A 26,769-nucleotide genomic window follows, 5' to 3' on the forward strand; every position below is an offset into this window, starting at 1 on the left:
TTTCTAGGCTATTTTTATTGGTCTGTATATCTGTATGTCAGTACAGTACTGTTTTCATTATTGTAGCTTTGTAATACATTTTGAAATGAAGAAATATGAGTTCTCCAATATTATTGTTTTCAGAATTGCTGTGGCTATTTAGGGTTGCTTGATATTTCATATGAATTTTAGGATGATATTTTAACTTTCTGCAAAAAGTGTCATTGGGATATTGATAAGGAGTGCATTAAATGTGTAGCTCACTTTTGGCAGTTTTTACATCATAACATTGTCTTCCAATCTAGTGACATGAGGTGTCTTCTATTTATATGTGTCCTCTATAATTTCTGTTAATAATGTTCATAGTTTTCAGTGTACAAGTCTTTCACCCCCTTGGCTAGATTTATTTATAGTATTTTTTTCAATTGTAAATGAAATTGTTTTCTTAATTTCCTTTTCTGATTATTCATTGTTAGTATATAGAAATGTAGCTATTTTGTGTATTTTTTTGTGTGTGTACTGCAGCTTTGCTGAATTATTTGTTCTAAAAGTTTTTTGGTGGAATCTTATGGTTTTCTATGTATAAGAACACGCCATCAGCAAGAAGAGATAATTTTACTTCTTCCTTTTTGATTAGGATGCCTTCTATTATTCTTGCGTAGTTGCTCTGGCTAGAACTTTTGTGTTGACGCTGGGCGCGGTGGCTCACTCCTGTAATCCCAGCACTTTGGGAGGCCGAGGCGGGCAGATCACGAGGTCAGGAGATCGAGACCATCCTGGCTAACATGGTGAAACCCCGTTTCTACTAAAAATAAAATAAAATAAAAAAAAAATTAGCCCAGCTCTGTGGCGAGCGCCTGTAGGTCCCAGCTACTCCGGTGGCTGAGGCAGGAAAACGGCGTGAGCCCGGGAGTGGGAGCTTGCAGTGAGCTGAGATCGCACTACTGCACTCCAGCCTGGATGACAGAGCAAGACTCCATCTCAAAAATTAAAAATTAAAAAAAAAAAAAGCTATGTTGAATAGAAGTGGTGAGAGTGGGCAGTCTCATCTTGTTCCTGATTTTAGAGAAAAAGCTTTTAGTCTTTCACTATTGAGTATGATGTTAGCTATAGGTTTTTTGTATTTGGCCTTTGTTATGCTGAAGTAGCTCCCTTCTATTCCTAGTTTGTGGATTGTTTTTTTAATCACAAAAGGGTGTTCAATCTTGTCAAATGCTTTTTCTATATGAAGCGAATTGATTCTATGATTTTTGTCTTTTATTCTTTCATTGTGGTTTATTTCATTAATTGAATTTTGTATGTTTCAATTGTCCTTGCATTCAAGGCATAAATTCCACTTGGTCATATTTTGTAATCTTTTTTGCTAGTATTTTGTTTATGATTTTTGCATTAATATCCATCAGATAATTGGTCTCTAGTTTTCTCCTAGTGTTGTTTTCTAGTTTTGGTATTAGGATGATGCTCTCCTCATAGAAGGAGCTTCAAAATATTCTCTGTACTTCAGTTATTAGTAGAGTTTGAGGAGCATTGGTGTTAATTCTTTAAATTTTTGGTGGAATTATGCAGTGAAACCATGTAGACCTGTGCTTTGTTGGTAGATTTTTGATTAGTTATTCAGTCTTCTTACTGTTCTGTCAGATTTTCTGTTTTTTCATATTTCAGTTTTCATAAGTTTGTTTCTAGGATTGTATCCACTTCTTTGGATTATCCAATCTGTTAAGATACATTTTTGTATGTGTTAGAATACAGATTTGTTAGAATACAGTTTTGTATTTGTTAGAATACAGTTGTTCTTAGTATTCTTAGTTTTCTGTTTCTGCATTACTTTGCTGAGGATAATGGCTTCCAGCTGCATCCATGTTGCTGAAAAGGATATGATTTTTTTAACCGCTACATAGTATTCTACAGTGTATATGTATTGTATTTACTTTATCCAGTTTGTTGTTGATGGTCACCTAGCTTGATTCTATGTCTTTGCTCCTCTGTTGTGATGCATATACAAGTACACATGCGTTTTTGGTAGAACAATTTATTTTTGTTTGGCTACTGAGTGAGGCTGGGTCAAATGGTAGTTCTATTTTTATTTTTAGTTCTTTGAGAAATCTCCAAACTGCTTTCCACAGTGGCTGAAGTAATTTTCAAACCTACCAACAATGTATAAACATTGCCTTTTCTCCATAGCCTCCCCACCATCTGTTATTTTTGACTGTTTAGTAAAAGCCATTATGATTGGTGTGAGATGGTATCTCATTGTATTTCTTATTTGCATTTCTCCGATGATTAGTGATTTTGAGCATTTCTTTCATGATTGTTGGCTGTTTGTACGTCTTCTTTTGACAAGTGTCTGTTCATGTTCTTTGCCTAGTTTTTAATGGGGTCATTTTCTTTTTTTGCTTGTTGACTTAAGTTTCTTATGGATTCTGGATGTTAATCCTGGATGTTAGACCCCTGTTAGATGCATAATTTGTGAATATTTTCTCCCATTCTGTAGGTTGACTGTTTACTCTGATGATAGTTTCTTTTGCTATGCAGAAGCTCTTTAATTAGATCCCGTTTGTCAATTTTTCATTGCAGTTGCTTTTGGCGTCTTCATCATAAAATCTTTGCCAGTTCCTGTGTCCAGAATGGTATTGCCTAGGTTGTCTTCCAAGGTTTTTATGGTTTTTGGTTTCATATTTAAGTCTTTAATCCATCTTGAGTTGATTTTTGTGTATGTTGTAAGGAAGGGGTCCAGTTTCAATCTTCCGCATTTGGGTAGCCAGTTATCTTAGCACCATTTATTGAATAGGGAGTCTTGTCTCCGTTGCATGTTTTTGTCAGCTTTGTTAAAGATCAGGTAATTGTTGGTGTGCAGCTTTATTTCTGGGTTCTCTATTCTGTTCCACTGGTCTCTGTGTCTGTTTTTGTACCAATAGTACCATGCTATTTTGATTACTGTAGCCCTGTAGTATAGTTTGAAGTTGGATAATGTGATGCCTCTGGCTTTGTTCATTTTGCTTAGGATTGCTTTGCCTAACTGGGCTTTTTGGTTCCATATAAATTTTGGAATATTTTTTGTAATTCTGTCAAAAGTGACATTGGTAGTTTGGTAGGAATAGCATCGAACCTGTAGATTCCTTTGTGGAGTAGGGCCATCTTAATGATATTGATTCTTCCAGTCCATGAGCATGGCATGTTTTTCAATTGGTTTGTGTCATCTATGATTTCTCTCAGCAGTGTTTCGTACTTCTCCTTGTAAAGATCTTTCATCTTCTTGGTTAGATGTATTCCTGGGTATTTTGTTATTTTTTGTGGCTATTGTAAAGGGATTGTGTTTTTGATTTGCTTCACAGCTTGAACATTATTGGCATATAGAAATACTACTGATTTTTGTGCATTGATTTTGTGTCCTGAAACTTTACTGAAATTGTGCATTCCCTAGGAGCCTTTTGGTGGAATTTGTAGGGTTTTCTGTGTGTAGAATCATCTTATCAGTGACAGGGCGTAACATGACTTCTTTTCCTATCTGTACGTCTTTTATTTTTTTCTCTTGACTGATTGCTCTGGCTAGGACTTCTAGTACTGTGTTGAATAGGAGTGGTAAGAGTGGGCGTGGCTTCTAATTAAACTAAAGAGCTTCTACACAGCAAAAGAAACTAGCGTCAGAGTGAACAGTCAACCTACAGAATGAAATAAAATTTTTGCAATCTACCCATCTGACAAAAGTATCCAGAATCTACAAGGAACTTAACAAATTTACAATAAAAAACAACCCAATCAAAAAGTGGGTGAAGGACATGAACAGATACTTCTCCTTCAAAAGTGGACATTTATGATGCCAACAAACATATGAAAAAAGCTTATCAGTGGTCATTAGAGAAATGCATATCAAAACCACAGTGAGATACCATCTCATGCCAGTTAGAAGGGCGATTACTAAAAAGTTAGGAAACAACAGATGCTGGCAGGGCTGTGGAGAAATAGGAATGCTTTTACACTGATGGTGGGAGTGCAAATTAGTTCAGCCATTGTGGAAGACAGTGTGGTGATTCCTCAAGAATCTAGAACCAGGAACACCATTTAACCCAGCAATCCAGGACATGGATGAAGCTGGAAGCCATCATCCTCAGCAAAGTAACACAGGAACAGAAAACCAACACTGCATGTTCTTACTCATAAGTGGGAGTTGAACAGTGAGAACACATGGACACAGGAAGGGGAGCATCATAGACTGAGGCCTGTTGCGGGTCAGGGGGCAAGGGGAGGGAGAGCATTATGACAAATACCTAATTCAATTGGGAATTAAAACCTAGATGATGGTCTGATGGGTGCAGCAAACACCATGGCACGTGTATACCCATGCAACAAACCTTCATGTTCTGCACATGTATCTGAGAACTTAAAGTTAAGAAGAAAAAAAAGAGTAGTTATCTTTGTCTTGTCTTGTTCCAGTTCTTAAAGGGAATGCTTCCAGCTTTTGCCAGTATGATTGGCATGATGTTGACTGTGGGTTTGTCATAGATGGCTCTTAGTATTTTGGGGTGTGTTCCTTCAATACCTAGTTTGTTGAGAGTTTTTATCATGAAGGGATGTTGGATTTTATCAAAAGCTTTTCTGTGTCTATTGAGATGATCATATGGTTTTGTTTTTAATTCTATAATTGTGTTTTTAATTTTATAATTGTTTGAGTTTTCTCTTTTTAAAATCTAATTTATCTAAAGGCGTATCCATTTTTAAAGATCTCTTCCAAATCCAACTCTTATTTAAAAATTTTTTCTATTGTGTTGTTATTTAATTAATCACTACTCCAATCCTTCTTACTTCTTTCTTCTGCTAACTTTTGGTTCTATTTGTTCTTCTTCTAGTTCTTTCCAAGTGTAAATTTAGGTTGTTGAGATTTTTCTTCCTTTTTAATGTACTACACACTTACAGCTATAAACTTGCTTCTTACCGTTACTTTTTCTGCATCACATAAGTTTTGGTATGTTTTCTCATTTCTACTTGTCTCAAGGTATTTTTTAATTTCTTTCTTTCATGATCTCTTCTTTGGTCTATTGTTTAAGAATGTTTTGCATAATTTCCACATAGATGAATATTTTCCAGTTTTCCTTCTGTAATTGATTTCTGGTTTTATTACGCTGTGATCAGAAAAAACACTTTATATATTTTTAGTATTTTAAAATTTGTTGAGCCTTGTTTTATGGTCTGTCATGGAGAATGTTTCATGAGCCATGAAGATCAATGTATATTCTGTTGTTGTTGAGTGGAATATTCTGTATTATTCTTTTAGTTCCAGTTGTTCTATAGTGTTGTTCTACTCCTCTGTTTCATTATTTATTTTGGTTCCAGACCACCACAATAAAAGGAATATTGTAATAAAGTGAGTCATACAAGTGCTTTTGGTTTCTGACTTCATATAATTATATTGTACATTGGTTGTAAGATTTGTTTCTGGTTATTTTATGTTTCTTGTTGATACTATAAATGTTTAGTTATATAGAAAATCATCTGAGCTTTGCACAGTTGTCTTTTATAATCTTGCTCAACTATTGCTCTAAATGTTTACACTTTGTTTTTGTTTTTTGGTGGAAGACCATATTGGCTACTAATAAGAATGGTTTACTCTTTCTCTTAATATTTATATATTTAATGTCTTTTCTTTTTTCCCTTCTCTTAGTATATTACCTAAAATCCCCAGGACAATTTTAATATAAAACAAATTTGTTCTTGATTTTTGAATGAACATTTCACAATTAATTATCATATTTGCTGATTTTTGGCATTCATACCAAAGTAAGAAAATTCTTCTGTATTCCTATATTGTTGTTAGTTTTTTGTTTTTGTTTTTAAATCGTAAGGTGTTGGATTGTTTTGGGTGATTTTTCTGACTTTATTGGCATGTTCATATATTTTTCCTTTAATCGCTTAATGTGGTAAGTTATATTAGTAGATTTTCTAATGTTAAGCTATCCTTGTATTTCTGGAACGAAATAATCTCAATAAATTACCCAAATCTTTCTTTAATGCTAGTATAGTTTATTTTGGATTTTTGCATTTATATGCCTAAGTGATATCACTCTGAAATGTTCCTTTTTATGTCCTTCCCTTTCTGACTTGGATAACAGGTCATGCAATTTTCATAAAATGAGTTGAGAACATCCTTTTTAAATTCTGTGTAACGTTTCCCAGAAGACAGGGGTTATTCATTTATTGAAATGTTTGTAGGTCTTTCCTTTAAACCTCTAGGACCAGATAAGGGGTTTTTGTGAGTCAGCTTTATATAATTGATTGAATGTGTTGATATTTGTAACATTTTGAATTATCCTTTTGAAATTTTCTATTTTTTCTTTTTTTGAATTTTTAAATTTAGAATGTGTAGTATAGTCACATGGCTTAAAACTGAACAATGTTTAGTGGGAAACAATGAAAAGTTTTACCTTAATTTTGTATTAATGTCAAGGGAATTTCCTTCAGAGAGGAATTCTATTTTTGTTTTTTACCTTGGGAACATGACTTGTGGGGGCCCACCATAAGTCATGCTCCAGATTTGGGGTTCACTGACCTTCCAAAAATGGAAACCCAGGCTGGAATTCTGTGTGAGGGCTAGCTTTAGGACCACCTGTACTGAGGGGTGCATTTTCCTACTTCGTTTTCTTTCTTCCTTTGCTTAGTATTACAAATGAAGTTCTATTATTTATTCTTGATTCCATTCTGGTAATTTAGGTTTTTCATTAAAAATTGTTCTAGGTTTTTATACTTACTGGGAAACTTGCTCTCATATTTTATAATAATTAAAATGTATGTATTATGTCCACCAGAAGCTGACATTTGGATTATTGTTTTCAGCCTATCTTTCTTGTAGTCTGCTTTATCATGATGAATGGACCCACAATTTACCTCTTTGCTCCCAGGACATATCCTTATGAGAGATCTTTAATTCCTATCTTTATCTTGCAACTCCACAGATACTTATCAACAGGTCCTATCATTTCTACCTTCAGAATATCTTTTACATTGGACTCTTCACCACCTCTGTTATTACTTGTCAAGCCACCATCAGCTTTGGCTGGATTATTTCAATAATTTTTGATTTGGTTTCTCTGTATCCACTCTTCACGTCAAATAGTAGTGTTTTCACTTTAGATGCCTGATTGTTCCATTTTTGCTTCATGTTTGTCTATTTTAGGATATTCTGTATATTTATAGTTCTTTTAAATTGGTTCCCATATTTGCATTTCGCTAGGATACTGTCGCTCCCTTTCCTTTCCTTTCCTTTCCTTTCCTTTCCTTTCCTTTCCTTTCCTTTCCTTTCCTTTCCTTTCCTTTCCTTTCCTTTCCTTTCCCTTCCCTTCCCTTCCCTTCCCTTCCCTTCCCTTCCCTTCCCTTCCCTTCCCTTCCCTTCCCTTCCCTTCCCTTCCCTTCCCTTCCCTTCCCCCTTCCCTTCCCCCTTCCCTTCCCCCTTCCCTTCCCCCTTCCCTTCCCCCTTCCCTTCCCCCTTCCCTTCCCTTTCCCTTCCCCCTTCCCTTCCCCCTTCCCTTCCCCTTCCCTTCCCCCTTCCCTTCCCCCTTCCCTTCCCCCTTCCCTTTCCGCTTTCCTTTCCTTTGCCTTCCTTTCCTTTCCTCCACCTTCCAGGTTCAAGTGATTCTCCTGCCTCGGCCTCCTGAGTAGCTGGGACTACAGGTGCATGCCACCATGCCCAAGTAATTTTTGCACTTTTAGTAGAGACGGGATTTCACCATGTTGGCTAGGATAGTCTCGATCTCTTGCCCTTGTGATCCGCCCGCCTCAGCCTCCCAAAGTGCGGGATTACAGGCGTAAGCCACTGCGCCTGGCCGGATAGTGTTTATTTCTGATTGTTCACTTCGTTGACTCTCTTTTTGAAGGTTAGGTTTGAAGGGTTTGTCTTGATGGGAATGTTTTACCATCTTCTATTTCTACCCTGGTGTTCGTTTATCCCTTTTAAGCTATTTTGAGGTTCCTGGTACTTTTGGGTACCTCAGTCTGGAGCTAGATCTTCTTTCAAGCCTGAGGCATCTTGTCCCTCCCTGATATTTGGCAGAAATCAGATTGAATCTTGAGATAAGCAGCTTTACACAGATCTTATCTGTGGTATGTTAAAAAATTTCTTCTATGTCTCCAGACTATAGTTACAATCTGTTTTTGGCTTCTTGTAGTTTTTTATTTTTATTTTTTGTTCATTTGTTTGTTTTTAAAATAGTACTTTAAGTTCTAGGGTACATGTGCACAATGTGCAGGTTTGTTACATATGTATACATGTGCCATGTTGGTGTGCTGTATCCGTTAACTCGTCATTTACATTAGGTATATCTCCTAATGCTATCCCTCCCCACTTCCCCACCCGATGACAGGCACTGATGTGTGATGTTCCCCGCCCTGTGTCCAAGTGTTCTCATTGTTCAATTCCCACCTATGAGTGAGAACATGCAGTGTTTGGTTTTCTGTCCTTGCGATAGTTTGCTCAGAATGATGGTTTCCAGCTTCATCCATGTCCCTACAAAGGACATGAACTCATCCTTTTTTATGGCTGCATAGTATTCCATGGTGTATATGTGCCACATTTTCTTAATCCAGTCCATCATTGATGGACATTTGGGTTGATTCCAAGTCTTTGCTATTGTCAGTAGTGCGGCAGTAAACACACGTGTACATGTGTCTTTATAGCAGCATGATTTATAATTTTTTGCGTGTATGCTCAGTAATGGGATGGCTGGGTCAAATGGTATTTCCAGTTCTAGATCCTTGAGGAATCGCCACACTGCCTTCCACAATGATTGAACTAGTTTACAGTCCCACCGACAGTGTAAAAACGTTCCTATTTCTCCACATCCTCTCCAGCACCTGTTGTTTCCTGACTTTTTAATGATCGCCATTCTAACTGGTGTGAGATGGTATCTCACTGTGGTTTTGATTTGCATTTCTCTGATGGCCAGTGAACATTCCATGGTCATGGATAGGAAGAATCAATATCGTGAAAATGTCCATAATCCCCAAGGTAATTTATAGATTCAGTGCCATCCCTATCAAGCTACCAATGACTTTCTTCACAGAATTGGAAAAACTACTTTAAAGTTCATACGGAACCAAAAAAGAGCCCGTACTGCCTAGACAATCCTAAGCCAAAAGTACAAAGCTGGAGGCATCACCCTACATGGCTTTTGGCTTTTTAAGAGTATGAGAGCCCTTCTGTAGTCCCCAGTTTCATTATCTGAGTTTGGATTCTTTCCATTGCTAAGCGTAACAATGCATTTAGTCCTAACTGTCAGTAGTTGAACATCTGCCATCTCTGTATATGTTGGGCACAAAGATAGAGTAACTTTTTAAAAAGGCTTGCTTTCCCACCCTCCCTCCTTCTGCCCTTCTTTCCTCCCCTCTGTCTTCCTCTCCTTCCTCCATCTAATTGTCTACCTTTGTTGTCTGTCTATCATTGTCTTTTTTTTACAGATAAGTAGGAATTTCTAGTGCTTTACCTAAAACTTGGTGTTTATGTTTGGAAATAATGAATGTATGGTATTTATGTTGGCATACTTTATTTAGATATATATGTATATATTTAGTTCTTTGCAAAAGTAATTACAATTAATTTTATATTATATCTTTAAGACATCTAATTTTGAAATCCTTTCACAATGAAAAAAGATGTAGAGAATGATCAGGAGGAAAAGATCAACTTTCAAGAACTTTAGGTACATTTCACTACAGTCAAGAGAACTGAACATGATCTGAGTCTCAAACTTTGGAAAACTATTTTGATGTCTTTGAAGTACTGTCCTTTCTTCTTGAAATGTATCTGTATGTGCACTTCAAACAGAGAAAACAGGGAAATAAGTAAATGTCTATAATTTGTTGTGATTAATATCAAAATAAATGAATTCATTTTTGTTCATCTACTGTATTACTTTATTATACAATAATTTAATAACTAAATGTTTTATACATATCTTCTAGTTTATTTGCTTCACATTCTTAACTTTTATACCAAGAGGCCATGACATTTTTAAGTTTCTGAAAAAAAAAATCTGTGACTGGTATAAAAGTTATTGTTTGTGTTAAAATTATTTTAACTAAGTGAAAAAATTAAAACAGTATTAGTTTTTCTCTGTCATTTTGTAGAATAGTTAAATATAACATGTTTTGTTACATTTAGTATTTATTATGTTTGATTATTGATATAAGCACTCTAATTTTAGGCCTTTGAAGACAATTTAATTGAAGCAAGGAAAGAAGTTGAAGTATCACAGAGTAAATATAATGCTCTGTCATTACAGTTGAGTAATAAACAGACTGAACTTATCCAGAAGGATATGGATATTACCCTGGTCAGGCAAGTATATTCAATTTTTAACTTAACGTTATAGAAATGTCATTAGTCATTCAGAATGATAGCATTTATACTTATTACTAACACCATAAAATAATAACTATGTTTTCTATGGTTATATATGTTTGTGCATTGAGAATCTGGAGTTATTTACACTAAATTGAAAAATTGCCTGGGAGAATGAGTGGGTATACAGGATTGGATGAGCATGGGCAAGGGGTACCCTAGTTTCAGTTTTTAACAAGGACATTGTAATGCTTTCATTCATTGTTTTCTTCTAACATTTCTAGCCATGTGTTACATGATACTCATATTGTTACAGTGAACAATAATAACTGAGAAACAAATTTTGACTCTTAATTTTATTATGTTCTATATAGTTTCAGTTTGTAAAGCAGTCTTGCTGTATCAACATAGTTGATTTTATAATACTTTTCATAAAGTTGGATTACTTGAAAAAGTAAGCACGATACACTTGTGTTTCTAAGTGTTTTTTAAAGATGTTAAAACTATTAATCTACTTTATAATTACCTTTTTCAGAAAATAGTATGAGAGAGAATAAATTAAGACAGAACTTTTCCTTGGTTCATAGATCAGTGTCTGTCTATCTATCTATCTGTCTACATGCATGAATGGACATGCATGCATATTTGTATGTATGTGTTTATTTATTTTGGTAGCACCAGAGCATGGGATCGAAGGTATGCTTCTGGAGGTATATAATAGACTTTGATTGTATAATTTATTTTAATTTAAAACTAAGTGATATATAAATGATGGATACATCTCTGCCATTCTGGTACACATTGGGTGGAGTTCTTTGGTAAAACTTGTCTGGGAATTTTCCTTCATGATAGTGGGCATTGGTAAGGGGGTCAAGTTAGTGCTGTTTATCAGGTAGTTTTTATGGTTCCATTGGGTAAAATACAGTTTTGTAAATTTGTGCCATTGTGAATTTAGTTTGGATGAGAAACTGTTTACCATTATTGAAGCCAGTAAAATTAAAATGAATTAGAACATTAATAGATTCCTTGTATCACATTTTAAAAACTTTTTCATCATAAGGGTGAGGAAAAGTATAAACTTCATAGATGACAGACTGTTTGACATATCAACTCATATTGTAATTATTTTTAAAACAATGGTGAAGTCAGAAAAGTAATTCTAAATAGGAATAGAACCTTAGATTTGGATGAAATTTAAAATTTTTTATTTATTCATATCCTCTTCCCAATAAGATGGCATACATAGCATTAAGTCTTTTCTTGAAACTTAGTTTAAAAGTTTCTCATATTTTTCAATACTGCTGTTTTCGTTTTATATTGTTTAAATTTTTGAACATTGTTTTACATGTACTTAGTTGAAATTTGCCTTTTTATAATTCCCACCCATTTATTATAGTTTTATTATCTGGAGAATCTCAGAAACAATCTACTCCCTATTCTATAACATAGTTCAGTGGTCTTAGACAGTTCTCAGTGACAAAACTTTTTCACTAATTAATCAACTACTCCTATTTCTTACATAATCTCTTCATATACATGTTTCACAGATGTTATCATATTTTGGATTACCTTTCTGACTGTTTTCCATATTGTCAATCTTCTTCTTAAAATATAACATGTAGAACTGCATAAAATATTTCAACAAAGACCTTTCCATTTTAGAGTATGATGGTGCTAGGCTATTAGAACAAATATGGTGTTCATTCTAGGATACAGTGCAGTGTTAAGGACATGGGATATAACAACTATGTTTTCTTCTACATTTTGCATGAGTTTGTATATTTAAATTTAGTGTATTGCAAGAGCTGTAAGTTATTATAAATAAAGCAAGAATATCCTCACATGCACTTTTTCTTATACCATAGTAAAAGAATAATAGCTAGTGGGCCATGTGTAATTGTAAGAGTTTGATTATAAGGACTCATAGAGGCGTATGGCCTATGTGAATTAATGCAGGAACAAAAAACCAAATACTTCATGTTCTCACTTATAAGTGGGAGCTAAACACTGAGCACCCATCGACATAAACATAGGAGCAGTAGACACTGTGGACTACTAGACGGTGAAGGGAGTGAGGGTTCATGGGTGGAAAATCTACCTGTTAGGTACTATATTTACCACCTGGGTAACAGGATCCATACCCAAACATCAGCATCAAGCAATATAGCCAAGTAATAGTACCACACATGTACCCCCTGTATCTAAAATAAAAGCTGAAATTTTGAAAAAAAGGACTCACAGAGGAGAAGAATAATAGCACAGAGTTGGTAGTTTGGAGCAGCGTACTTTGTCTTGAATCTTCATTATAAGTTAGTAGTTGAGATGTCTACAGTGTGTCTCCTGAGTTATCTTGTATGAGGATTACTGTTGGATATACTGCATGTCTTATTTCTTTCATCATTATTTCATTGGGAGAGGGTGGTTATGATATACCAGTCCCAGTTTATTGAATCTTTATGTTGTAATCAAGACATGTAAAGCCATAATTGTGGAAAAAGTGGTCTAGGCACTTTCTTATTTGGATACACTTTTCCTCACTGATAAATGATAGAGCTACTGTTTCTGTATGGATTCCCTTCTTTGAAGTTCATAGTCATTTATATTTTATTGAATATTTGATTCATGTCACCCATTGTGCTAAAGGATATTTTTGTGAACTCTACCTCAAATGATTTTTGCCTAGGTTACAGTATAAATAAGTATATACAGTCATTCCTTGGTATCTGTGGGGGATTGGTTTCAGGCCTCAATATGGATACCAAAATCTATAGATGCTCAAGCCCCTTATATAAAATGGCAGTATTTGCACATAACTTATATGCATCCTCCTGTATACTTCAAATTTTTAGATTACTTATATTAATAATATCAAATACAATGTAAATTCTATGTAAATAGTTGTTATATTGTATTTTTTGTTTGTATTATTTTGTTGTTATATTTTTAAAATTATTGTTTTTGATCTATTGTTGGCTGAATTTGTGGAAGCAGAAACCACAGATATGGAAGTCCAATTCTTTGCATATATAATGATGTACATGTCTGTAATCTATATAGAGCATATGAATATATTTACCTAGCTATGGCGTAAAAAACGATAACCGATGAAATTGCCTAACCAAAACTTTTGCCTGAATAGGTAATGGTTCTACAATTGAGGTGAGAATTTTTGTTAGAAATTGAGTCAAGACAGTGCAGTCATAATTTTGGTTCAGAAAATCTTCAGACAGAATCCTGAAATTGGATTAATACATCTGGATTGCTGGTTTTCTCAGATGCTTAGCAGAAGCAAGTGAGTTTTCTTTGGAGAATGATAAAATAATCTGGACTTAAATTATATCTAAAGTTTTACAAAGTAAGGTCTAGCACATAGTCAGAAATAACAAGTATGTAGTAAGGAAAGAAGAATAAAAAGATACAAGACCTAGAAATGAAAGCAGAAATCCTAGTTATTTGCTAAAACATGATTAATTCACATAGAGAACCCAAAATAATTTATATATAGTTTAATAAGTTTATCATGCTTGGTGGATACCTGGTCAGTATATAAAACTTAATTGCATTTTTATACCAGCAAAACATATTAGGAAATAAACTTAAGAAGAATTTACAATATTACTGGAGGTATGAAAAGCAAATATAATGAAAAATGTGTGTTACCTCTATTCAGAGAATTCTACAAACATTGAGAAAAATAAAAGATCTAATATGTTCAGGGAAATAACAAAGTTCATGGTTTGGAAGACTCACTATGATAAAGATACCAGTTCTCTCTGAATAGATATTAGATTCAGAAAATACTGACCATGGATTATCAACAACAGGAAACCGTTACCACCCTTAACCAGAAGGGACAAGAATTAGTATCCTGTGACAGAAGCTGCCTGATAAGAGCAATAGCCTTAGACAGAGGAACACAGGCACTGTCAAACTGTGGCTCAGCAGAGAGTGAGCTGGGTAAATAAATATCCGGACCTCTTTCTCCTTTACCCTGGAATCACCAGCTAGTGCCTTCAACTGATGAAATTCAGTCAAGAGTCAGAAAACAAGGAGCAGTATAATCTAGTCTTTAGAGAGATTGGTCTCTTAGGCTAAGCAGAGTAGAGATGATGAAGATTGGCCCGTTATCAGTTACTACTATTTTTCAGAGCTTTTCTGGCCATTATTCCCTGTTAGTCTTTGCACATGAACTTTAGAGTAAGCTTGCTTATTTTTTCTTTGGTATGTTATTAGCACATAAAATTTACAATAATCTAAGGAGAATTGACATCTTCATGATGTTCAGTCTTCTTGTCCCAGAGTGTGGTGTGTCATTTCATTTGTTTCAGTCTACCTCTGTGTCTTTCCTCATACAGGTTTTGAACATTTCTCATTAAATTTATTCCTAGCTCTTTCTTGTTTCTTGTTACTATTTTAAATATAATTTTTTCTTCCCATATAGTTTTCAAATGATTTTTCTTTTATTGCATACAGTTTTACTGTGCAGTTGTTTTCGTGGATAAAAATTAGTTGTTTTATTTTTACTATGAATTGTGCTATAGTTATTTTGGTACAAATGATAAACATGAATTATATAAAAATAAATACATGCAGTACAGAAAAGTACAAGGAAGGTAAAAGAAAAAAAATTGCACTAAAAATGCATCCCTAGAGAAATAACAGCCATAAAATTTTGTGACCATTGTTCTAGATTTTTCTCAGTCCCTATTTATAAATTGAAGATTGAGTAGACAGACATTTTTAAATAAAAGGAACTATATTGCACATGCTCTTTTGGTAACTAATAATTTTAGTTTTTTTCATATAATAAAACAATAAGGCTCTCTGTGACCTTGAGGAGATTATTACATCTTAGATAATTAGTTTTTCTCTATAAGGAACACTATCTTTCTAAAACTAAGAACAAACTGATATGAAAAACCTTGGAGATTCATGATTTTTTTTTTAACTACATTTCATCTCTAGTTGATTTTGGCACTCTGCTCTATATACTCTGGAAATGAGCACATAAATTCAACCATTTTGACTCCCTCCAATTTGTATCTTAAGAATTATAGCATTTATCTCCTCTTGTATAACCACAGTGAACACAGATGTTTAGGCATAATTCTATATAGTACTTCAGTGTTCATCACTAAACTTTTTACTCTTGATTTGTTCATTCAATACTGTTTGTTTTGATTCATCTCATGGGCCCGTTTTTACCAGGGCTTTCCCTATTGCTACCATATGCTTTCTGCCCCTGTTGGCATCCAGTTTAGTCATGTGACTTATTTTGGCCATTGAAATGAGAGTCTTTGCAAATGATTTAAAGGAGCCATTGTTTGATTTGCCTTTGCTTTTCACCTTTTTCCAGGAGAATAGCCTATTTCCACTACAGTCTGATGCTCCAGTTTGGGTCTTAGAATAGAGAAAAGCAAATGTAATGTGAACAAGCCATGGATCTTTGTTTTTGGAAGGTGTCAGGTTTTTTTTTTTTTAATTGCAGAATTATGTAGAGAAGCTGTTCAAAACCCTCTGTTAGTGTTTCCTATCAAACCTGGTCTTTAAAGGGATATTCCTAATTTAATCACATGGCCTACTCAACCCCTTAGACAGCATCACTGATATGGTTTGAATATTTGTCCCATCCAAAGTTAGTGTTCAAATTTAATCCTCAGTGTGGCAGAATTCGGATATTGGGACTTTAAGAGGCCATTGGGTCATGAGGGCTCTGCCCTTATGAATGAATTAATCCATTCTCATGAATGAATTAATCCACTTAGGTATTAATGGGTTATTATGGGAATGCGACTGTTGGCCTTATAAGAGGAAGAGAGACCTGAGTTAGTATGCTCAGCCTCTTCACTATATGATATCTGGCACTGCCTCAGAACTCTGCATAGAGTCCCCACGAGGAAGAAGGCCCTCAGCAGATGGAACCCTTCAACCTTGGACTTCTGTAAGAATAACTGTAAGAAAGAAATTCATTTTTCTTTGTAAATTATCCAGTTTTAGGGATTCTGTTGTAACTAACAAAAATGGACTAAAACAATCACTGGTAAATGAAAGATTGTTAGGTTTATATTTCAGCAGTACAATAATATTCTACAGAACTTAATATCCTTCATGAGATGGGAAGAAGTATTGTTGGTTCTCAGCATCTTCTCTTTCAGCTAACTGAGATTTTCCTTAATCCTCTTTGATCTGGTTCTAGAGGAACTTCTCAAGTTTGAACGTAACAATTTTATGTTTCATAACTTTGATTTTGCTTGTAACTACTCTCATTATGGATTTAAAGCTGTGATGGCATTTTGTTTTCTTTGTATCAATTCTTTTTTATCTTTTTCATTTCATTCATTCAACAACTGTTTTCACAGAGCCTGAGTCAGGGATTATATACTGATTACTTGGGAGATTCACTTCCAGTACAGAGTGGGCAAAAGAACAAGAATCTGAGTCAGGGAAGGATAAAAAGTAATTTGAGGTAATGCATTGTTGTTCTGGCCATTGCTTCATGATAAACCATGAAGACATCAGGTCACTGACTTAGCCACTCAGGAACTGAGAAACCATGCCGTAGAGCAAGCCATCAGATGGAAGAAGATAATTTATCTCTCTGGTTTCCTTTTGTGTTTTGTCTTCTGGTTTGTTGCTCGTACTACCCTTGTATAGTAGCATTGTTTATCCCAGTCTGGAAATGGTAGATGGAGAAAAAGACTCTAGGCGTGCAGCTGGTTATCCTTCCATGATGGAGTCATATGAATTGTATATATTTGGCAGGCTGATGTGTCTATTAGTAGGCTGAGGCAGAAAAATGGACTCAAAATTCTAGTAGCTAGCTGAGGTTGAATCTCAAAAGATGTATGTGTCCCATACAACAACAAATACTTAATAAGAGACAGAAACTGTCCTAGGTGCTCTGTTTATAGCAGTGAACAAGAAAGTTCCTGCCCTCACAGAGATATCCTTACATCTTGGCTTTCTATTGGTATTTCACAGGGGCATGGTGGCTTATTTTTTGTACTTCTTCACTTTTCTTCTAAGTTCTTATGTTACTCCTACTGAGAGGTATACTCTTCCTCCGAGTATGCACAATTACATTTCATTTTTCTTAATTTTATTCCCCCATCCCTTTAGATGTCCTGTTTTTCTTTTTTTTGAAAATTTAATTTTGTTTCAAGTTCCGGGATACATGTGCAGGTTTGTTACATAGTAAATATGTGCCATGGTGGTTTGCAGCACCTATCAATCTTATCACCTAGGTATTAAACCCCACATATGTTAGCTATTTATCCTGATGCTCTCCCTCCCCACACACACCACCCTCCCCACTGACAGGCCCCAGTGTGCCTTGTTCCTCTATCTATACCCATGTGTTCTCATTGTTCAGCTCCCACTGCATGCAGTGTTTAGATTTGTGTTCCTGCGTTAGTTTGCTGGCGATATTGGCTTCCAGCTCCATCCATGTCCCTGCAAAGGACATGATCTTGTTCCTTTTTATGGCTGCATCATATTCCATGTTGTATATGTACCACATTACCTCTATCCAGTCTATCTTTGATGGCATTTGGGTTGATTCGATGTCTTTGCTGTTGTGAATAGTATTGCAGTGAACATAACACATGTATGTATCTTTATAATAGAATGACTTATATTCTTTTGGGTATATACCCAGTAATGGGATTGCTGGGTCAGATGGTGTTTCTGGTTCTAGGTCTTTGAGGAATCGCTGCACTGTCTTCCACAATGGTTGCCCTAATATACATTCCCACCAACAGTGTAAAAGCATTCCTGTTTCTCCACAGCCTCGCTAGAATCTGTTGTTCCTTGACTTTTTTTTTTTTTTTCGGAGATGGAGTCTAGCTCTGTCACCAGGCTGGAGTGCAGTGGAGCAATCTCGGCTCACTGCAACTTATGCCTCCCCAGTTCAGGCAATTCTTCTGTTTCAGTCTCCTGAGTAGCTGGGACTACAGGTGTGTGCCACCATGCCCAGCTAGTTTTTGTATTTTTAGTAGAGATGGGGTTTCACCATGTTGGCCAGGATGGTCTCGATCTCTTGACTTTGTGATCCACCCACCTCAGCCTCCTGAAGTACTGGGATTACAAGAGTGAGACACCATGCCTGGCTGACTTCTTAATAATATCCATTCTGACTTGTGTGTGATGGTATCTTATTGTGGTTTTGATTTGCATTTCTCTAATGATCAGTGATATTGAGCTTTTTTTCATGTTTGTTGGCATCATAAATGTCTTCTTTTGAGAAGTGTCTGTTCATGTCCTTTGCCAACTTTTTAATAGAGTTGTTTGTTTTTTTTCTGGTGTTTTGTTTAAGTTCCTTGTAGATTCTGGATATTAGCCCTTTGTCAGATGGATGGATTGCAAAAATTTTCTCCCATTCTGTAGGTTGCCTGTTCACTTGATGCTACTTTCTTTCTTTCTTTTTTTTTTATTATTATTATACTTTAAGTTCTAGGGTACATATGCATAACGTGCAGGTTTGTTACATATGTATACTTGTGCCATGTTGGTGTGCTGCACCCATCAACTCGTCAGCACCCATCAATTCATCATTTATATCATGTATAACTCCCCAGTGCAATCCCTCCCTCCTCCCCCCTCCCCATGATAGGCCCCAGTGTGTGATGTTCCCCTTCCCGAGTCCAAGTGATCTCATTGTTCAGTTCCCACCTATGAGTGAGAACATGCGGTGTTTGGTTTTCTGTTCTTGTGATAGTTTGCTAAGAATGATGGTTTCCAGCTGCATCCATGTCCCTACAAAGGACGCAAACTCATCCTTTTTTATGGCTGCATAGTATTCCATGGTGTATATGTGCCACATTTTCTTAATCCAGTCTGTCACAGATGGACATTTGGGTTGATTCCAAGTCTTTGCTATTGTGAATAGTGCCGCAGTAAACATACATGTGCATGTGTCTTTGTAGTAGAATAATTTATAATCCTTTGGGTATATACCCAGTGGTGGGATGGCTGGGTCATATGGTACATCTAGTTCTAGATCCTTGAGGAATTGCCATACTGTTTTCCATAATGGTTGAACTAGTTTACAATCCCACCAACAGTGTAAAAGTGTTCCCATTTCTCCACATCCTCTCCAACACCTGTTGTTTCCTGACTTTTTAATGATTGCCGTTCTAACTGGTGTGAGATGGTATCTCATTGTGGTTTTGATTTGCATTTCTCTGATGGCGAGTGATGATGAGCATTTTTTCATGTGTCTGTTGGCTGTATGAATGTCTTCTTTTGAGAAATGTCTGTTCATATCCTTTGCCCACTTTTTGATGGGGTTGTTTGTTTTTTTCTTGTAAACTTGTTTGAGTTCTTTGTAGATTCTGGATATTAGCCCTTTGTCAGATGAATAGATTGCAAAAATGTTCTCCCATTCTGTAGGTTGCCTGTTCACTCTGATGGTAGTTTCTTTTGCTGTGCAGAAGCTCTTTAGTTTAATGAGATCCCATTTGTCAATTTTGGCTTTTGTTGCCGTTGCTTTTGGTGTTTTAGACATGAAGTCCTTGCCCATGCGTATGTCCTGAATGGAACTACCTAGGTTTTCTTCTAGGGTTTTTATGGTATTAGGTCTAACATTTAAGTCTCTAATCCATCTTGAATTAATCTTCGTATAAGGAGTAAGGAAAGGATCCAGTTTCAGCTTTCTACTTATGGCTAGCCAATTTTCCCACCACCATTTATTAAATAGGGAATCCTTTCCCCATTTCTTGTTTCTCTCAGGTTTGTCAAAGATCAGATGGCTGTAGATGTGTGGTATTGTTTCTGAGGACTCTGTTCTTTTCCATTGGTCTATATCTCTGTTTTGGTACCAGTACCATGCTGTTTTGGTTACTGTAGCCTTGTAGTATAGTTAGAAGTCAGGTAGCATGATGCCTCCAGCTTTGTCCTTTTGACTTAGGATTGTCTTGGCAATGCGGGCTCTTGTTTGGTTCCATATGAACTTTAAGGCAGCTTTTTCCAATTCTGTGAAGAAACTCATTGGTAGCTTGATGGGGATGGCATTGAATCTATAAATAACCTTGGGCAGTATGGCCATTTTCACAATATTGATTCTTCCTATCCATGAGCATGGTATGTTCTTCCATTTGTTTGTGTCCTCTTTTATTTCACTGAGCAGTGGTTTGTAGTTCTCCTTGAAGAGGTCCTTCACATCTCTTGTAAGTTGGATTCCTAGGTATTTTATTCTCTTTGAAGCAATTGTGAATGGAAGTTCGTTCATGATTTGGCTCTCTGTTTGTCTGTTACTGGTGTACAAGAATGCTTGTGATTTTTGCACATTAATTTTGTATCCTGAGACTTTGCTGAAGTTGCTTATCAGCTTAAGGAGATTTTGGGCTGAGACGACGGGGTTTTCTAAATATACAATCATGTCATCTGCAAACAGGGACAATTTGACTTCTTCTTTTCCTAACTGAATACCCTTGATTTCTTTCTCTTGCCTGATTGCCCTAGCCAGAACTTCCAACACTATGTTGAATAGGAGCAGTGAGAGAGGGCATCCCTGTCTTGTGCCAGTTTTCAAAGGGAATTTTTCCAGTTTTTGCCCATTCAGTATGATATTGGCTGTGGGTTTGTCATAAATAGCTCTTATTATTTTGAGGTACGTTCCATCAATACCGAATTTATTGAGCGTTTTTAGCATGAAGCGCTGTTGAATTTTGTCAAAAGCCTTTTCTGCATCTGTTGAGATAATCATGTGGTTCTTGTCTTTGGTTCTGTTTATATGCTGGATAACATTAATTGATTTGTGTATGTTGAACCAGCCTTGCATCCCAGGGATGAAGCCCACTTGATCATGGTGGATAAGCTTTTTGATGTGCTGCTGAATCCGGTTTGCCAGTATTTTATTGAGGATTTTTGCATCGATGTTCATCAGGGATATTGGTCTAAAAATCTCTTTTTTTGTTGTGTCTCTGCCAGGCTTTGGTATCAGGATGATGTTGGCCTCATAAAATGAGTTAGGGAGGATTCCCTCTTTTTCTATTGACTGGAATAGTTTCAGAAGGAATGGTACCAGCTCCTCCTTGTACCTCTGGTAGAATTCAGCTGTGAATCCATCTGGTCCTGGACTTTTTTTGGTTGGTAGGCTATTAATTATTGCCTCAATTTCAGAGCCTGCTATTGGTCTATTTAGGGATTCAACTTCTTCCTGATTTAGTCTTGGAAGAGTGTAAGTGTCCAGGAAATTATCCATTTCTTCTAGATTTTCTAGTTTATTTGTGTAGAGATATTTATAGTATTCTCTGATGGTAGTTTGTATTTCTGTGGGGTCGGTGGTGATATCCCCTTTATCATTTTTTATTGCATCTATTTATTCTTCTCTCTTTTCTTCTTTATTAGTCTTGCTAGCGGGCTGTCAATTTTGTTGATCTTTTCAAAAAACCAACTCCTGGATTCATTGATTTTTTGGAGGGTTTTTTGTGTCTCTCTCTCCTTCAGTTCTGCTCTGATCTTAGTTATTTCTTGCCTTCTGCTAGCTTTTGAATGTGTTTGCTCTTGCCTGTCTAGTTCTTTTCATTGTGATGTTAAAGTGTCAATTTTAGATCTTTCCAGCTTTCTCTTGTGGGCATTTAGTGCTTTAAGTTTCCCTCTACACACTGCTTTAAATGTGTCCCAGAGATTCTGGTACGTTGTATCTTTGTTCTCATTGGATTCAAAGAACATCTTTATTTCTGCCTTCATTTCGTTATGTACCCAGTAGTCATTCAGGAGCAGGTTGTTCAGTTTCCATGTAGTTGAGTGGTTTTGATTGAGTTTCTTAGTCCTGAGTTCTAGTTTGATTGCACTGTGGTCTGAGAGACAGTTTGTTATAATTTCTGTTCTTTTACATTTGCTGAGGAGTGCTTTACTTCCAATTATGTGGTCAATTTTGGAATAAGTGCGATGTGGTGCTGAGAAGAATGTATATTCTGTTGATTTGGGGTGGAGAGTTCTATAGATGTCTATTAGGTCCGCTTGGTGCAGAGAAGAGTTCAATTCCTGGATATCCTTGTTAACTTTCTGTCTCGTTGATCTCTCTAATGTTGACAGTGGAGTGTTGAAGTCTCCCATTATTATTGTATGGGAGTCTAAGTCTCTTTGTAAGTCTCTAAGGACTTGCTTTATGAATCTGGGTGCTTCTGTATTGGGTGCATATATATTTAGGATAGTTAGCTCTTCCTGTTGAATTGATCCCTTTACCATTATGTAATGGCCTTCTTTGTCTCTTTTGATCTTTGATGGTTTAAAGTCTGTTTTATCAGAGACTAGTATTGCAACCCCTGCTTTTTTTTGTTCTCCATTTGCTTTTTAGATCTTCCTCCATCCCTTTATTTTGAGCGTATGTATGTCTCTGCATGTGAGATGGGTCTCCTGAATACAGCAAACTGATGGGTCTTGACTCTTTATCCAGTTTGCCAGTCTGTGTCTTTTAATTGGAGCATTTAGTCCATTTACATTTAAGGTTAATATTGTTATGTGTGAACTTGATCCTGCCATTATGATATTAACTGGTTATTTTGCTCGTTATTTGGTGCAGTTTCTTCCTAGCCTCGATGGTCTTTACATTTTGGCATGTTTTTGCAATGGCTGGTACCAGTTGTTCCTTTCCATGTTTAGGGCTTCCTTCAGGGTCTCTTGTAAGGCATGCCTGGTGGTGACAAAATCTCTAAGCATTTGCTTATCTGTAAAGGATTTTATTTCTCCTTCACTTATGAAACTTAGTTTGGCTGGATATGAAATTCTGGGTTTAAAATTCTTTTCTTTATGAATGTTGAATATTGGCCCCCACTCTCTTCTGGCTTGTAGATTTTCTGCTGAGAGATCTGCTGTTAGTCTGATGGGCTTCCCTTTGTGGGTAACCCGACCTTTCTCTCTGGCTGCCCTTAAGATTTTTTCCTTCATTTCAACTTTGGTGAATCTGGCAATTATGTGTCTTGAAGTTGCTCTTCTGGAGGAGTATCTTTGTGGCGTTCTCTGTATTTCCTGAATTGAATGTTGGCCTGCCCTACTAGGTTGGGGAAGTTCTCCTGGATGATATCCTGAAGAGTGTTTTCCAACTTGGTTCCATTTTCCCCCTCACTTTCAGGCACCCCAATCAGACGTAGATTTGGTCTTTTTACATAATCCTATACTTCTTGCAGGCTTTGTTCATTTCTTTTTCTTCTTTTTTCTTTTGGTTTCTCTTCTTGCTTCATTTCATTCATTTGATCCTCAATCGCTGATACTCTTTCTTCCAGTTGATTGAGTCGGTTACTGAAGCTTGTGCATTTGTCACATATTTCTCGTGTCATGGTTTTCATCTCTGTCATTTTGTTTATGACCTTCTCTGCATTAATTATTCTAGCTGTCAATTCTTCCACTCTTCTTTCAAATTTTTAGTTTCTTTGCGCTGGGTACGTAATTCCTCCTTTAGCTCTGAGAAGTTTGATGGAGTGAAGCCTTCTTCTCTATCTTGTCAAAGTCATTCTCTGACCAGCTTTGATCCATTGCTGGCGATGAGCTGTGCTCCTTTGCAGGGGGAGATGTGCTCTTATTTTTTGAATTTCCAGCTTTTCTTCCCTGCTTTTTCCCCATCTTTGTGGTTTTATCTGCCTCTGGTTTTTGATGATGGTGACGTACTGATGGAGTTTTGGTATAGGTGTCCTTCCTGTTTGATAGTTTTCCTTCTAACAGTCATGACCCTCAGCTGTAGGTCTGTTGGAGATTGCTTGAGGACCACTCCAGACCGTTTGCCTGGGTATCAGCAGCAGAGGTTGCAGAAGATAGAATATTGCTGAACAGCGGGTGTACCTGTCTGATTCTTACTTTGGAAGCTTCCTCTCAGGGGTGTACTCCACCCTGTGAGCTGTGGGGTGTCAGACTGCCTCTAGTGGGGGATGTCTCCCAGTGAGGCTACTCAGGGTCAGGGACCCACTTGAGCAGGCAGTCTGTCCCTTCTCAGATCTCACCCTCCGTTTGGGGAGATCCACTGCTCTCTTCAAAGCTGTCAGACAGAGTCGTTTGCATCTGCAGAGGTTTCTGCTGCTTTTTTGTTGTTGTTGTTTAGCTGTGCCCTGCCCCAAGAGGTGGAGTCTACAGAGACAGGCAGGTTTCCTTGAGCTGCTTTGAGCTCCACCCAGTTGGAGCTTCCCAGCGGCTTTGTTTACCTACTTAATCCTCAGCAATGGCGTGCACCCCTCCCCCAGCCTTGCTGCTGTCTTGCTGTTAGTTGGCAGACTGCTGTGCTAGCAATGAGGGAGGCTCCGTGGGCGTGGGACCCTCCCGGCCAGGTGTGGGATATAATCTCCTGGTGTGCCCGTTTGCTTAAAGTGCAGTATTGGGGTAGGAGTTACCCGATTTTCCAGGTGTTGTGTGTCTCTGTTCCCCTGGCTAGGAAAAGGGATTCCCTTCCCCCTTGCGCTTCCCAGGTGAGGCGATGCCTCGCCCTGCTTCAGCTCTCGCTGGTCGGGCTGCAGCAGCGGACCAGCACCGATTGTCCGGCCCTCCCTAGTGAGATGACCCCAGTACCTCAGTTGAAAATGCAGAAATCACCGGTCTACTGTGTCGCTCGCGCTGGGAGTTGGAGACTGGAGCTGTTCCTATTCGGCCATCTTGCTTCGCCCCGATGCTAGTTTCTTTTGCTGTGCAGAAGCTCTTTAGTTTAGTTAGATAGCTTTTGTCCATTTTTGCTTTTGTTACAATTGCTTTTGATGCTTTTGTCATGAAATCTTTGCCGGTGCCTATATCCTGAATGGTTGGATGAGATTTCCTTCTAGGATTTTTATACTTTTGGGTTTTACATTGAATGAGTCTTTAACCTATCTTGAATTAATTTTTGTATAAGGCATAAGGAAGGGGTCCAATTTCAGTTTTCTGCTTATGGCTAGCCAGTTTTCCGCTTATGGCTAGCCAGTTTTCCCGGCAGCGTTTATTAAATAGGGAATCCTTTTCCCATTCCTTGTTTTTGTCAGGTGTGTCAAAGATCAGATGGTTGTAGATTTGCAGTCTTATTTCTGAGATCTCTATTCTGTTCTATTGGTCCATGTGTCTATTTTTGTACCATTACCATGTTGTTTCGGTTCCTGTTGCCCTGTAGTATCGTTTGAAGTTGGGTAGCGTGATGCCACTGACTTTGTTCTTTTTGCTTAGGATTGTCTTGGCTATATGGGTTCTTTTTTGGTTCCATATGAATTTTAATGTAGTTTTTTCTAAACCTGTGAAGAATGTTAATGGTAGTTTAATGGGAATAGCATTGAATCTATAAATTACTTTGGGCAGTATGGCCATTTTCGTGATATTGATTCTTTCTATCCATGATGTAATGTTTTTTCAATTGTCTTTGCCCTCTCTTATTTTCTTGAGCAGTGGTTTGTAGTTTTCTTGAAGAGGTCCTTCACTCCTTCACTTCCCTTGTTAGCTGTATTCCTAGGCATTTTATTCTTTTCGTAGCATTTGTGAATGGGAGTTCATTCATGATTGGGCTTTCTGCTCGTCTATTGTTGGTGTTTGGGAGTGGTTGCAATTTTTGCAATTCATTTTGTATCCTGAGACTTTGCTGAAGTTGCATATCAGTTTAGAAAGCTTTTGGGCTGTCACAGTGGGGTTTTCTAGATACAGAATCATGTCATCTGCAAACAGAGACAGTTTGACTTCCTCTCTTCCCATTTGAATACCCTTTGTTTCTTTGTTTTGCCTGACTGCCATGGCCAGAACTTCCAATACTATGTTCAATAGAAGTGGTGAGAGAGGGCATCCTTGTCTTGTGCCAGTTTTCAAGGGAAATGCTTCCAGCTTTTGCCCATTCAGTATGATATTGGCTGTGGGTTTGTCATAAATGGCTCATTATTTTGAGGTATGTTCAGTCAACACCTAGTTTATTGAGAGTTTTTAACATGAAGGGATGTTGAATTTTATCGAAGGCCTCTTCTGTGTCTGTTGAGATAATCATGTTTTTTTTGTCTTTAGTTCTGTTTATGTGATGAATTCGATTTATTGATTTATGTATGTTGAACCAGCCTTGCATTCTGGGGATGAAGCTGACTTGATCGTAGTGGATAAGCTTTATGAATGTGCTGCTGTATTCAGTTTGCCAGTATTTTATTGAGGAGTTTGTTTGTCTGTTTGAGACAGAGTTTTGCTCTTGTTGCTCAGGCTGGAGTGCAATGGCACGACCTTGGTTCACTGCAACCTCCACCTCCCAGTTATTAAATTTCCCTCTTAACACTGCTGTAGCTACATCCCAGAGACTCTGTGTGTTGTCTCTTTGTTCTCATTGGTTTCAAAGAACTTCTTGATTTCTGCCTTAATTTCATTATTTACCCAGGAGTCGTTCAGGAGCAGATTGTTCAATTTCCATGTAGTTTTGTGTTTTGAGTGGGTTTCTTTATCTTGAGTTATAATTTGATTGTGCTATTTTCTGAGAGCCTGTTATGATTTCAGTTCTTTTGTATTTGCTGAGGAGTGTTTTACTTCCAAGTACGTGATCGATTTTACAGTAA

At 36.9% G+C, this 26,769-nt stretch overlaps 1 protein-coding gene across 2 annotated transcripts in view; it reads left to right on the top strand.

The window, feature by feature from the left end:
• Positions 1 to 26,769, top strand: part of CNTLN (centlein) — a 391,924-nt gene that overhangs the window by 132,264 nt on the left and 232,891 nt on the right. For both annotated transcript variants that reach the window (XM_030920397.1, XM_030920398.1), the window contains exon 6: positions 10,167 to 10,300. In XM_030920397.1, coding sequence (XP_030776257.1) covers positions 10,167 to 10,300 — 134 coding nt within the window. The remainder of the gene's footprint in view (positions 1 to 10,166; positions 10,301 to 26,769) is intronic.

The sequence above is a fragment of the Rhinopithecus roxellana genome, chromosome 16 (genome assembly GCF_007565055.1).
Source record: "Rhinopithecus roxellana isolate Shanxi Qingling chromosome 16, ASM756505v1, whole genome shotgun sequence".
Lineage (NCBI taxonomy): Eukaryota > Metazoa > Chordata > Mammalia > Primates > Cercopithecidae > Rhinopithecus > Rhinopithecus roxellana.